The following is a 14595-nucleotide window of genomic DNA, read 5'->3' on the forward strand; positions in this document are numbered from 1 at the left end:
CTGCACCTCAAAGCCAAACAAAAGCTAACAGGTGCAAGAAATATCTATCCCATAAAAACATTGCTTAATAACCCTGTAGTGGATGGTCGTCTCAAAACCCGGATTTTCCAATGTTATATTAAGGATTAAACAATACTGTATTTATAAGTACAGCACCTCTGTGATGTGAGATTGTTGAAGTTAACTAAGCTTACATTATAGCTATCTTTGGGATAAGAATTGGTTTCCTTAAAGCCATAATGTCACATGGTTTATAAATGGCATAGATAAAAATGAGATTATACTGATGTATTTTAAAAAAAATTAAGTTCCAGAATGAGCATGGCCTCTACTTATGGAAAGAGCAAATTTAGATAGTGCCTCAAACCATACCTTTTGCAGGCACTGCAGGCTGTGCAAATAAGGTTTTAGAGTGTGCCGATAGATTGGTTTAGATATTTTAGAAATGGATGTAATTATTGAACATTCATTCATTAAACAATTTAGCAAATGATTACATTTCACCATCTGGTACATATGGAATTTTACTCTCAAGCGGACTTTTGTTTATAGAGTTGCCAGAGTTATCTGTAAAAAGGAGTGACTCCTTTATGGTAAAACTAAAATGTTTTAACATTTTAAAACATGCACGGAATAGTTCAAGAAATCTAAGCCAATGACAGATGTTATAATTACTTCAGAGTAATTGGTTTCCATAAATATAAATAAAGCATACAGATATCATAGCTAGATAGGTTGCAGTTCTATTGTCTAACATGTAAACATTGCTTTCTTACTAGTGTCAGTTGAGTTCAGTTCCTGGGTCTTTAATCCTTCACTGACAGTCCTTGAAGATAATATTCTGACAAAAAGTAGAGGGGGGGGGGAAATGGAAGATTAAAATTTGAATTTTGCAGAACTTTGTTCCATATTGTTTCTTAAAGCGAACATTATGTAAGACTCAGGCATATTGAGAATAAGGGCACATTTCATTATTTTTCAATGAAAGTAGAAAATAAGATGATCAGAAACATGGATATGTCTCAATAATAATAATACGTATGTATTATGAAGAAGTGGACACTGAGCAATTCTCCTACCATTTCCTAAGTGTTAAATCCCTGGGGCGGGGGAGGGGGGATATACAAAGACAAAAACCAACCTGTCATTATCTCCATGATTTGGAGAAGGAACATTACTTAAAAGTATTTATTATCTAAAAGGAAGACAATTGTGCCATGCATCAAAGGCACATCAGAAGTGGCTGCCAGGCTACTGCAATCCCTAGGAATAATAATGGCCCACTAACCCTCATTCACACTCAGACAGGAACTTATAAAGATCAAAGACAGAACATGGAAAGAAGACAGCACCAAGGTAATATACAGAATCACTTGCAACTATTGTTATCAGTTCTACATCAGGCAGACAGAACAACAGTTAAAAACCAGAATCCATGAACACCACTGGCTGTCAAACAGCATGACCCAAAGTCCCTGATCGCCAGTCACATTGACAACAAACAACACTGGTTCGACTGGGACGAAGCTGAATAATTGGCCATGCCAAAACCTGTCAGGCACGTGAGTTTATCGAAGTGTGGCATTCTATCAATGGTTCCATCAACAAACACACTGACTTAGAACCAGCGTATGAGAAATAAGGAAGTGGACCATCTGACTCACTAATCAATGACAAAACTGACCGCTCCCTCATCAGTTAAATTTCGCACTTCACAGCAACCAGTCAGAACTCACAAGACCAGAATCAGTCTTATGACTCAATCAGTCTTGTGATTCAACCAGTTACAAGACCAATCAACCGACCACCCAGTCCCTATATAAACGAACAAGACATTTCACCCCAAACCCTGCTGAAGATGTTACCTCTGCCTAAAGACAACACTATATTTTAAAAAACTCCTTCACCCCATCCCAAATTGACAAGAGACTATGACTCTAATAAAACCAATTCTCAAGATTTATCATTAATTTGCTAAACAGGTGTGGGCACATATGTATTATACATGCTCAGCTTCTGAGTTGGGGGGAGATTGGTTTTTGTAATTAAATTTTATTTTTGTAAACTGCCCAGAGTCATTGTGAGTGACTTGAGCAGCCATATAAATGTTTTAAATAAACAAATACATATAAATATATATAAAATGTATTCTACCCAGAAGATGCACAACAAAATAGGGGCAGGCTCAGGGCAGGCTCAATTCTCAACCACCGATTAAATGAATTGCCCATAAAATAATGTATCCTGTTCATAACATAAACCCCATAGCAAATACTCTCATTTGCACGCGTGAATCGCTTCTTTTCAGACACATATTTCAAACTTAAACAAGAAGGGAAAAAAATTAGAGATGAAGATACTGGGTAGGGGAAGGAAAAGGAAAGGGAAAAAAGAAAATTAGTGGGATTGAGGCAAGGGGAAATAACAACTTTCAATTTGAATATTTTATTCAGATGTAATAGAAAACCAGAGCTACCTATTATGAGAATGAACCCCAGCAATTTATGAGTTAAAAAAAAACCAGATAGTCATAATTCTCTTCTTGTCATGTGAAGTAAGTAAATAAATAAATAAATAAGTTCACTTGTTTATTCAATTTGTATAACAGCTTAATTCAGCAAGGGACAACAAACAAAATTAAAATAAAATTATATAATTATATAATTATAACCAATTCATTTCTCTTTTAAACTAACTATACAGTTGCATATAAAGCTTAGGCACATCTGCTTAAACTGTATTATAGTTCTAGACTAGCCAATAGGCAGAGTTTGCATCATGACATTGTAATATATGCATCAGTGTGATTAGAAAAACATGTGGTGGTAAATAAACCAATCATATTATAAAAAGTACCACAGTGTAAAAACATACAAAAGAAGTCAGAAAGAGGCACTGTTGAAAAAGGGTTTCAAAATGCCCAGCTCTAGTTACCTGTCCTTGTATTTAATATTCTGAAAAATCAAATCATTGTTCATTATAAACATTAAGTTTAATGCTTACTGTTTCTCTGGTTGAACAACTGCAATTTTCTTTTCTTTATTCACTGCAAATCAAAATGAAACATGCTGATTATTAATGCAATATAAACAGTAAGATATATCCTATGATGACACAAAGCAACTGCAACTCTTTGCATGAAAATAATCACATAATCGCTATAAATTGTAACCTAGTAACAAAACACGAATATGGAAACGACGATTTTATTCTTTTTGATCTTACAAATGGGCACTTCTCCAATTCAGTTCCTAAAAATATTAATTTAAAGTCTTCCATGTAATGCATTTATTTTAGCAAATATCCTCTAAAGCAAGTGTAGAGCCTCAGACCCCAAATGAGTTTTAACAAGAGTTTTTAATTTAAAAAAACAATGAATTGAAACATCAAACTCTTTATTTGTAGGGACGCCTTTGGAGCTCACAAGAAATTTGATAGTATGGCCAAGAGGACAGGGTGGTGGAGGAAGAGGGGGGAATTAACCTTCTATTTGACAAACAACTTCATGGCTTCAGTTTTGCAAGTGCACCAACACATGCTATAGTTCTCAGGCATTCTTAGAATTAAACAAAACCACTAATTTTATATCTCTTATGATCTTTACAAGTATGTTTATATGCTGCAACCAAGATCATGTATCTTTTTATTATGTTTAACAAAAGCACATATAAATACTTCAAAGTATATCCCATTGTCTAATACAGTTATGCACCAGTTTGCTGCAGTGCTGGCCTACAAATCAGGGAAAACAGAGGAAGGAAGGAATATTATATATGCTTGCCGCTTTGAGTAACAAAGTAATAAAATAATAAAGGTGGGATAAAAACAATCTAATAAATAATATTCATACCTACTGCTCTGCGAGGAGGTCTAAGCTGGTATCCATTAGTTTCACACCAACCAACTGGAAATATATTCATAGATTCCACACTCACTATGCATTCAGGCACTGGGATTTTAGAACCTATAATAATAATCATCATCATCATCATCGCAAGCACAATTGTCATCGCTGCCACTACTATATCACCACTATCTTACGGGGCTAACCAGCTATAATATTTCTTATGAACTGGTACATTCTCATTCCTCTGCACATGTGAACTGTCTCTAATCTGTCAATTAGCTCTGCCAGGCTACAAGTATCTATTTTAAAGTTGTTTAATTATCAGGAGTGATAAAAAGAAATACAGATTAAATGCAGCTATTTCAAAACACTTCCTGAAGGAAAATAGTTTGCTATGTATTGTTTATGACACTCAGGCAAAATACATCTGCAAATGTGACCTGTGGAATGGCAAATCAAGTTAAAAAGATCTTTCTCTCCTCTGAAAGACAACTTACTTTCCAACTGGAGCCAGAGATAGGAATCCTTCACCTTTGTAATAGTAGCCACACATATTTCTTCTGGGTTTTCTGAATTCACAGCCTCAAGTTTCATGTTCTCCTTAAAACCATGCTCAGAATTTAACTAACACAAGCAAAACACAAGAAACATGTTTATTATGTATTTTAAGAGCCTCACATTAAAATACCAATGAAAAAATAGTTCAGAATAATTTTAGCAGTACAACAGACACTTGGAAGACACCAACAGAACACATGGTCCAGACTTTGCAAGTGTGAAATCTTTTAGAAACACACGAGGTTTCAACTGAACAACCAAAGTAGTAACTTACACCTTGAATAAAATACACAAGGTCTTTGACTTCAAACTCAGAACTTTGCATTACACAAAATTAAATAAGGGAAAAAAAGATACTTATATGTAGTTGGAAACTTGCTTTATGGCTCAAGGAAGACTTGGTTATCTCAAAACAGCTAAAAACGTTCTACTCTATCACTTCAACCCATACTGATCTGCCTAATATCTGAATGTAAACAATTGCCTGTAATCTTCATTTATAATCACGCTTTCCTCCTCCCATCACGGGACCTCCTGACTTAGATAATGCTGTCCCTCAGTGTAGGATGGCTATCTACAATTTTCAGTTTATTGAGAAAATACCCTTTCCCTTCCTAAATACACACTTACAAATATACAGCCATTTCCCTAAATCTAAAATACTGGATGCTAAACTGAAGAATTCCAGTTAAGCAATCTACTAACCTTTTAAAAAAGCACTATTAAAATGGTTGGTTGCACAGTCAGCCAGATATTTAGACTGGTTTGGGCATTTTTTACCTTTTTATTATGTTGTTGTTGTAGGAAATCTACATTGTATTTCAATACAATGATATTTGGACAGTATTGATTGAAGATTATTAGCCAATTTTTAACAAAAAGACAGCTTGCTAACTCTAGATGCAGATTCCTTTTTATTTACAAAAGAGCATTCCATGCCCACAAATCCTAATTTGCAGCTTAAATTGCATATGCAAAGAAACATCTTACTATATCAGTAGCATTTGTAGTCAAAGACACGAAAGGACACTGTTATACAAGCTACACTATAAATTCTGGAAGAATTCAATGAATACTAATAGCGGCAAGTATACACTTAGATTTCATAGTCTCAACTGTGAAGTCACATTCTAAGAACAATGCAATGATTTTAACACATGATTTTATTAGTATGTGTTGTGGCTAATGGACTTTAGGAATAAAACCATTCACATTACTTTCTTGAATACTTACCAGAGGAAAGCAACTTTGGGGAGCAGCCTCAGCTCCACATTGCTTGAGATAATCTGCCCAGTCAAAGTCTTGACCTGGATAACCTGTGAGCAAGAAAAAAAAACTTTATTATAGTATTTTAATCATATTCCTTCTTTAAAAGGTCAGGGTACCTTCCATTTCTTCCCCATCTGGCTTTTTAATAAAGTTGTAAAATAAGTGAGATTTAGATGATGATAATGATCAGTGTTACCAACTGACATTCATAGTTCTACAGCCTTGAGTTTGGACAATCCTCATCTAATATTCTAATACAGATAGTCCTCGACTTATAACAATTGAGCCTAACATTTATGTTGCTAAGTAAGGCTTCTGTTGAGCATTGCCCCATTTTATGACCTTTCTTGCCACAGTCGTTAAGTGAATCACTGCAGTTGTCAAGTTAGTACTAACACATTTGTTAAGTGAATCTGGCTTCCCCATTGACTTTCTTCTCAGTTCACAAAAGGTGATCACATGACGCCAGGACACTGCAACCGTCATAAATATGAACCAGTTGCCAAGTATCCAAAGTTTGATCACATGACCATGGGAAGGCTGCAACTCTCATAAATGTGAAAAATAATTATAAATCACTTTTTTCAATGCCACTGTAACTTTTAATGGTCACTAAACAAACAGTTGTAAGTTGAGGACTACCTGTATATTACATTGACTTCCTTAAACATGAGCTTAAATCTTAAAAAAAAATAGTTCCAGACTTCAGAAAATTCTTTCCCAGGTCTATACTAGAGCTGAATTATGCTACAAAATAATTCATCTCCAAAATAGCTCAACAAACAAACTTAAATTACACCACAAATTTAAATGCAACTAGAAGACTGATATGAATGGAGGTAGATTACATATACACACCAGGTGGAGGGTTGAGATGTAAGCCATTTTTCAGGCTCCATTGTACAGGGAAAAGTCCTGCACTGTTGACATGACAAATAAAACGCTGACTTGTGGTACAATCTGGTCTCAAATCATCTATTTCTATCAAGAAGTATTTATCATTGAATACCTGAAAAATAGAGAAATGACTTAGATAATATAAAATTGAATTCATACGTAGTTTCACAATCAAGTTTCAAGGCTGTATTTGTTAAGATATTTACTGTCTAATTTATGTAACTTCTATTTTTATAGTTTTGTACCTTGCTATGATTTTACTAGGATTTTACCAATATTGTATTAAATATTAGCAATCTTAAAATAAAAGGTGACATTTGACAAAGTCTTGGGTATAACCCCTTGAACTTCACATGTTGTCACTGAATATGACAGAAGAACATGGGGAATGTTACCTTAATTTGAAATTTTAATTAAATTACACCAAGCATAGCTTTCCCTGCTACTATAATGGGGTTAAATATCCTGTGCAAACAAGAGCAGTTGTAGGCCCTAGAAAGACTGCAAATCTCAATCTAAAACATCTTGCACTCTATAAGAAATCCCAGAAGGAAAAAGAAATAGCCAGAAGGAATATAAATTGTTATATCTGAAATTTAAAATGACAAAATAGGACAAGAGGTTTAATTCTCAAGAGAATGAGAATTTCAGGGCCCTCTAATTTTAAATCACCCAGAATATCCATGTGAGGAAATGAGGATAAAAATATATCTGTATTTCTTTATTCAGGATTTAAAAAATCTTGAAATCAAGAATTTTAAAAATGGCACTGCTTAATTTTAAGCAATAAAGATACTACAAAGTTCTTAAAGCTGCCTGTGAGTCTAGCTCCTTGCAATTCAATCCCAGATTAAAGGAGATTTCATAGTTGCTGACTTATATAGAAATTGAAAGGGATGCGGTGGCTCAGTGGGTTAGGACGCTGAGCTTGTCGATCAGAAGGTCGGCAGTTTGGCGGGTCGAATCCCGAGTGCCGCGTAGCAGAGTGTCTGTTACTCATCCCAGCTTCGGCCAACCTAGCAGTTCGAAAGCACATAAAAAATGCAAGTAGAAAAATAGTGACCACTACGGTGGGAAGGTAAGTGTTCTGTGCGCCTTTGGCGTCTAGTCATGCCAGCCACATGACCACGGAGACGTCCTCGGACAAACGCTGGCTCTTCGGCTTTGAAACGGAGATGAGAACCGGCCCCTAGAGTTGGAAACAACTAGCACGCATGTGCGGGGAACCTTTACCTTTACCTATAGAAATTGAGCTCTGCCCCTTCTTCTACAATGTCTTCTCATTTCACATTTCTTGGAGTGAAGTATTTATGAACAAATACTGAGACATGTTTTGCTGCAAATGCCCTACAACAGGGGTGTCAAACTCGCACATGTCACATGATGTGTTGCGACTTTTTCCCCATTGCTGGAGCTGGGGTGGGTGCGGTTTCGGTATGATGCATCCGGCCCATGGGCCGGCAGTTTGACACCCCTGCCCTACAAAATTAGCTTCCATTCAAAGTGACCTAAATATTAGAGTGTGAGTAAATTACAAAGAGTAGTTTTCTTTGCAACAAAGAAGGAAATTACAGTTAGTAACCAGATACTTGTGATACCTTTGTAACTGTAGCAGGTGATATGGCAAAAGGAGCTTTTGGATCAATAGCTTCCAACTTCATGTTTATAGAAAATGCATGGGTTCCAACAACAGGTTTGTCCTAAAAATGATTAACAAAAACTGTTTGTTTCCATTACTCAAGATTTTCTTAATATCTATGTATGTATGTATGTATGTGTATACACAAATACACAAACACACAGCTATTTTTAAAACTCCCTTATTTTGTTTGGATCACTTTTCTTTTCTGCTTTATATTGTTGCTAATATTTTCGTTTTTTAAAAATTTTCTCAACATCAGTGAGTCAGTCACCAAGGAAGAAAATTATTTATAACAGAGAATGAGACCTGGAAAATATTTTCCATTGATAAAAGACACATTCTAGTTGTTTAATATTTCTTTGAAAGTAACATGGAAGTTTTCCACTTATAGGAAAGCCAACAAATTAAAGCTAACAACATTTGCTCTCTCAAAAATAAATTCAGCATGCTTTGTTCTTATAGTACAAACATTTCAGACAACAGTTTTAACTAAGTCTTTTCTAAGAAACATTTTTCCAAATAAATCAGCATTATGGAATCGCTTATTTCTAAAAAAATTGAAAAAATATTATTGAAACTTTCACAACTGGGTCTAGGGTTCCCTGCAGGACAGGAAGTCAAAAGTATACCTGTTTCATTAATCTCTAAAATAATCTAAACATTATCTTATACAGTATATTTTTTAATTTTTCAATTACCTAGAGTTTCTGATATCCAATAAGCAAAAAGCTTAATTAAAATATTACCTTGTCTAGTTCCTAGAAATTTTTGTACATATTAGATTTAATCATAGCATTTGCTAAGAATACAGTAAATGCCAAATGTCACACCTTGAACAGATCAGTGGGCACTAACGATTCTTCTTCCTCTTCTTTTACTCTTGCTAGAATTTCTTGCCATTCTGTCTCAGTCTTCAAGTGCCTAATAGCTTCAATAAAATAATGATAGTTTGTTATCCCATTAAAAGTAAAATGCAGAACTTTTTAAAATGAATACATTATATTACATTCATAGTAATATAGTAACAATAGCAATAGCACTTAGACTTATATACCGCTTCATAGTGTTTTACAGCCCTCTCTATGGAATGGAAAGCAGAGTCAACCTTGAACAGTTCAGAATTGAACTCCTGGAGTTAGCCTGCAATACTGAATTCTAACCACTGTGCCACCACAGCAAGCAGATATAAACATACATGTCTTCCTAACCTGTGCTCCCTATGAATGTTGAACATTGTCTTTAAAAAATGCTCTCTTGGCAAACTCATAATATTTTTCAAGTAAAGTTAAAATAAAAATACAAGATCTAGAGAATTAAAAATATTCAAAATCCAGTATCTAAATTATAAAACTAATATAAATAATATAAAAACATTAAACTAATAAACTACTGATATAAGTGACTAAATTCCTCAACAGCAAACTAGTGATTTGATAAATTACTAAATATTAACACAGTTAATCCATTAATCAATCTTTTAATTGCAATTTATTTATTTATTTATTTATTTATTTTATTATATTTATATACCGCCCTTTCCCGAAGGACTCAGGGCGGTTTACAGGGTGATTAAAACAAAAAATACAAAAGTTAAAAACAGTTTAAAAAATTATATCCGTCCCTGAACAAATAAAACCCCAGTTAAAATTAAAATTAAAATTCTCAGCCTGGGCCAGAGAGCTCGAAGAGCCAGGTCTTCAGGTCCCGGCAGAATGAACGGAGGTCGGGGGCAGTCCTAAGCTCCACTGGCAGCTGGTTCCAAAGGGCAGGCGCACCCACTGAGAAGGCCCTATCCCTGGGTGTTGTCCGCCAGCAATCTCTTACCGGTGGTACCCTGAGAAGACCCTCCCTGTGGGAGCGCACTGGACGAAGGGAGCTTGATGCCGGCAGCAGGTGTTCCCTCAGATAACCCGGACCCAAGCCATTTAGGGCTTTATAGGTCATCACCAGCACCTTGAATCTCACCCGGAGGGCAACCGGGAGCCAATGCAGCTCGCGGAGTAGAGTAGAGTAGAGTAGAGGTGTTACATGGGAGTATCGGGAAACCCCCATCACAACTCGCGTGGCCACATTCTGCACCAGCTGAAGCCTCCGAGTGGTCCTCAAGGGCAGCCCCATGTAGAGAGCATTGCAGTAATCTAACCGGGAGATCACGAGTGCATGAGTGACTGTGCGTAGGGCATCTCGGTCCAGATAGGGTCGCAACTGGCGCACCAGGCGAACCTGGGCAAAAGCCCCCCTGGTCACGGCTCCTATATGGTGTTCAAAATTGAGTCGTGAATCCAGGAGGACGCCCAAGTTGCGAGCCCTATCAACGGGGTGTAACACCTCACCCCCCATAGTGCAAATATTTAACTTCCATGTGCAATATAATATATCTGATTATCATTATCTCAGTAAATGTTGAAATTCCTCTTTACAATATTGCACTTTTTTCAATAAGACAAAAATTTTTCTAGTTGCCTGATGATTTTAACTATTTTATGTAAAGGTAGACATCAGGAGCTATCAAAATTTCTTATATCAATGGATCAGAATTCCACAAGTGTCCCTCTATAAGCAACAATATAGAAGGACACAGACTAGTATTTCTAATGTACTCATTCTCCATGTATTGCAGTTTGCAGAGTACTCTTGCAATATATCTAGGAATATGTATATATATCTTGCATATTTATAGTTTTGATCTTGAATAAGACAGCCTCCTAGCAGAATACTTCATATGCAGCATGCCACCTAGAAAATTTTCCTCAAAAACATGGTCTGAGTGGTCAGGTAAGGATGACTTATTTCCTATAGCTAATTCCCTTCTAGTTTGTGCATCATTAGTTTAGATTTGACCAAAAAATTCTTAAAATTTAGATTTTATAAAAAAGACATTTAAATCCTTATACAAAACATTTGTTTCAAAAGAAGTAACTCTAATAATAATTCCATTTCAACTGAAACAAACATTATTTTAAGAAAGATACGATTTTCCAAGGCAGCTTGACACAAGTTATCATCAGACAAGGGAAGGGGAAAGATCCAGAAAATTACAGACAAGGAAGATAATTTATTTAAATCTGCAATGCTAGCTTGTCAATGAAAATTAAGTTTTGTACCTAAAGGAGGTTCAAGGATGTACCCTTGTTGAGATGCCCAACCCACTGGATGGAGAAAGGGATCTAAATAGAACATCCATAAGTCATATTGTTCTACATCTCCAAGTCCTTCATAGCGCAGCCTGAGCCTTCCACCAATGTTTTCCAAAACACTGACTATCCAAGCTCCTAGACAGTCACTTAAGGACTGACATTCAAGTCGTGATCCTGGTGCAATAAGATCCAAAGAATTTTTTCCTCGATGGAGCTGCAGAGTAAAAGGGAAGAAAAATGGTTAAGAACACCTGCCTATTCATCTATTCTAAAATACAGCATTAATTATGTATTTACTTCATTCATTTTCTTACACATTTTATATTTTTGTAATGAGATTATTATCTGTAATATGGTTATACGTGTAACAAGTTCACAATTATTGCAAAGTAAGAAAGAATTTCCTATTTCTTATTTTCTTTGCTTTCTAGGCTTTTAGTCTGTTTGCTTTTAAGTAACAAGATTAGTATATTACAATGTTTATTTCTGTTTAAACGTGTATTTCTTAATAGAAATATATTATCTACCGGTATTTACATATGCATGTCTATTTCCCACTCATCCAGAATACTAATGGGTGGTCAGTTCTCCATTTTAGTGTACTCTTTTACAAGATACCATTAGCTTCCCAAAGCAGCAAATAGCAGACAACTGAGTCAATCCATAAATTAGATTAATTAATGAGCTCATGAAGCAAACTCTCAATTCACTAAATCTAACAGTATTAGAAACCCTTTCCACATCTATGTTACAACACTACTGTGAGAGAGATCTCGGAGTCCTAGTAGACAATCACTTCAACATGAGCCAGCAGTGTGCTGCAGCTGCCAAAAAAGCCAACACAGTGCTAGGCTGCATTAACAGAGGGATAGAATCAAGATCACGTGAAGTACTAATACCACTTTACAATGCTTTGGTAAGGCCACACCTGGAATACTGCATCCAGTTTTGGTCATCACGATGTAAAAAAGATGTTGAGACTCTAGAAAGGGTACAGAGAAGGGCAACAAAGATGATCGGGGGACTGGAGGCTAAAACATATAGGGAACGGTTGCTGGAATTGGGTATGTGTAGTTTAACAAAGAGAAGGGTGAGGGGTGACATGATAGCAGTGTTCCAATATCTCAGGGGCTGCCACAAAGAAGAGGGAGTCAAGCTATTCTCCAAAGCACCTGAAAGCAGGACAAGAAGCAATGGATGGAAACTAGTCAAGGAGAGAAGCAACCTAGAACTAAGGAGAAACTTCCTGACAGTTAGAACAACTAACCAGTGGAACAACCTGCCTCCAGAAGTGGTGAATGCTCCAACACTGGAAGTTTTTAAGAAGAGACTGGACAGCCATTTGCCTGAAATGGTATAGGGTTTCCTGCCTTAGCAGAGGGTTGGACTAGATGACCTCCACGGTCCCTTCCAACTTCTTCTCCTCATCATTATTATTAATAATAATAATAATAATAATAATAATAATAACAATAATAATAATAATAATAATAACAACAACAACCAAAAAGAGGCGAAGCATAAAGGTTACTTGCAGTCATGGGAAGGTTATTTTTGAAAGTTACAAAAACAAAATCAAGATAAGCTTCTGTAAAATATTCTTGAAAGACTGGTCACATCAAATACCAGATAAGCATTACAGTATCTATATCATTGTTCTCTTTCTTCGCTTCACAATCACTCACTCAGCAACTGTTTAAAGTTAATGATCGCACTGAGTGAGTGGTACTTGCAACTAGTTCTCAAAGTTCTGACCATCACAGCACCTCTGCAAATGCCATCAGGGTACTTGCATTTGCAGCATTCTGCTGTCACATGAACATTATCTGCAACCTCCTCTGCCAACTTTTTACAAGCAAAATCAATGGGGAAGCCATTGTTTGCAAGCCACTCACACTACCACACCCTTTCTCCAATCCTGCCTCATTCCATAATATTTCCTCACCTACTTGCCTGTCTGCCTGCTTTTGATTTGCCTGGGACTTGCATCTTCCTGCCAGTTTCTTCACTGACTTAATGAGAAGCCAGCAGGAAGTCACAAGTGCCAGTCACATGAGATTTTCACTTAATAACCCGCAAACCTTAACAACAGCAACGAGGACTTCTAGGCTTGTCATTACTAAACAATGTGGCTATGTGATGTCACACTTTATGGCTGCATAGCTTAGCGATGGAAATTCTGTTACCAATTACCATTGTTAAATGAGGACTTCCTATACAATAGATATCCATCCCACTGATGGAGCTCTTTCCCCAAAGAGTTATTTACTGCAATCCTACCCTTCTTCCAGACTTTAAGTTTATTCTGAAAATTGCATGCTACTGTGTCTTTTATAACTATACAGCAAAATCTCTCTTGTATTAGTTTGCCACTACTTAAATGTATTCCAGAAAGATGAAGTTATAACCAAACTGAAAAAATACCATTAATAAAAAACAAGTGGTCATTATTAAGCTTTATTAAAGTGGGCTCTACTACCACAATTGCTACTGTGTAGATACCTACCCCTTCTAGAAGACCAGCAGGGGGGCTGCATGCTCCTTTCAGAGTTTGCTGAAGGAATTCTATCTGATTGGGAATTTTATCCTTAATGCCTAGAAAAAAAGAAAGAAAAGTCAATCAATATTCGGTCTTGCTATCTTATAACCAGCTTCATTAAAGTTACACTTATCCTGAGAAGGTCAAACGCAAACCCATATGTTTGTAGTTCAACATGTTTGCAATTTCAGAGTGCTATGACCCAAGTTGCTGAGTTCAAGGATGATTAAATCTAGAGTGGGAACAGGTATAGGATCTCAATCATGATGAACCAAAAATAAGACTGTCATTATTAAGTCCAACACTTACCATATTTTTCGGACCATAAGACACACTTTTTTTTCCCCAAAGTGGGGGGGAAAACAAGGGTGCGTCTTATGGTCCAAAGGTGATCCGTATGGCCAGCCCCAACCTCCACAAGTGAAAGCAAGGGAGATTGCAATTGGCTCCTGCAATCTCCCTGCGGCCCGGCTTTCTCTTGCAGAAGGCAGGCTGAAACGGAGCAAGGAATGCGAATCGGCCGATCTCGCGCTCCTGCAATCTCCTCCGCTCGGTTTCAGCTTTTCTTGCTACAAGAGAAAGCAGGCTGAAACAAAGCAAGGGAGATTCCCTCGCTCCGTTTCAGCCTGCTTTCTCTTGTAGCAAGAAAAGCTGAAACCGAGCGGAGGAGAATGCAGGAGCGCGAGATCGACCGATTCGCATTCCT

General features: G+C 36.5%; 1 protein-coding gene across 2 annotated transcripts in view; it reads right to left on the reverse strand.

Moving 5' to 3' along the window:
• Positions 1 to 14595, reverse strand: part of SFMBT1 (Scm like with four mbt domains 1) — a 110331-nt gene that overhangs the window by 18725 nt on the left and 77011 nt on the right. For both annotated transcript variants that reach the window (XM_081316829.1, XM_081316830.1), the window contains exons 5-14: positions 13857 to 13945; positions 11318 to 11564; positions 9044 to 9141; positions 8170 to 8271; positions 6533 to 6683; positions 5639 to 5721; positions 4345 to 4471; positions 3851 to 3964; positions 3004 to 3046; positions 777 to 841 (exon numbers count right to left, since the gene is read on the reverse strand). In XM_081316829.1, coding sequence (XP_081172955.1) covers positions 777 to 841; positions 3004 to 3046; positions 3851 to 3964; positions 4345 to 4471; positions 5639 to 5721; positions 6533 to 6683; positions 8170 to 8271; positions 9044 to 9141; positions 11318 to 11564; positions 13857 to 13945 — 1119 coding nt within the window. The remainder of the gene's footprint in view (positions 1 to 776; positions 842 to 3003; positions 3047 to 3850; positions 3965 to 4344; positions 4472 to 5638; positions 5722 to 6532; positions 6684 to 8169; positions 8272 to 9043; positions 9142 to 11317; positions 11565 to 13856; positions 13946 to 14595) is intronic.

Source organism: Vipera berus (assembly GCF_964194415.1).
Source record: "Vipera berus genome assembly, chromosome: 2".
NCBI classification, from domain to species: Eukaryota; Metazoa; Chordata; class Lepidosauria; order Squamata; family Viperidae; genus Vipera; species Vipera berus.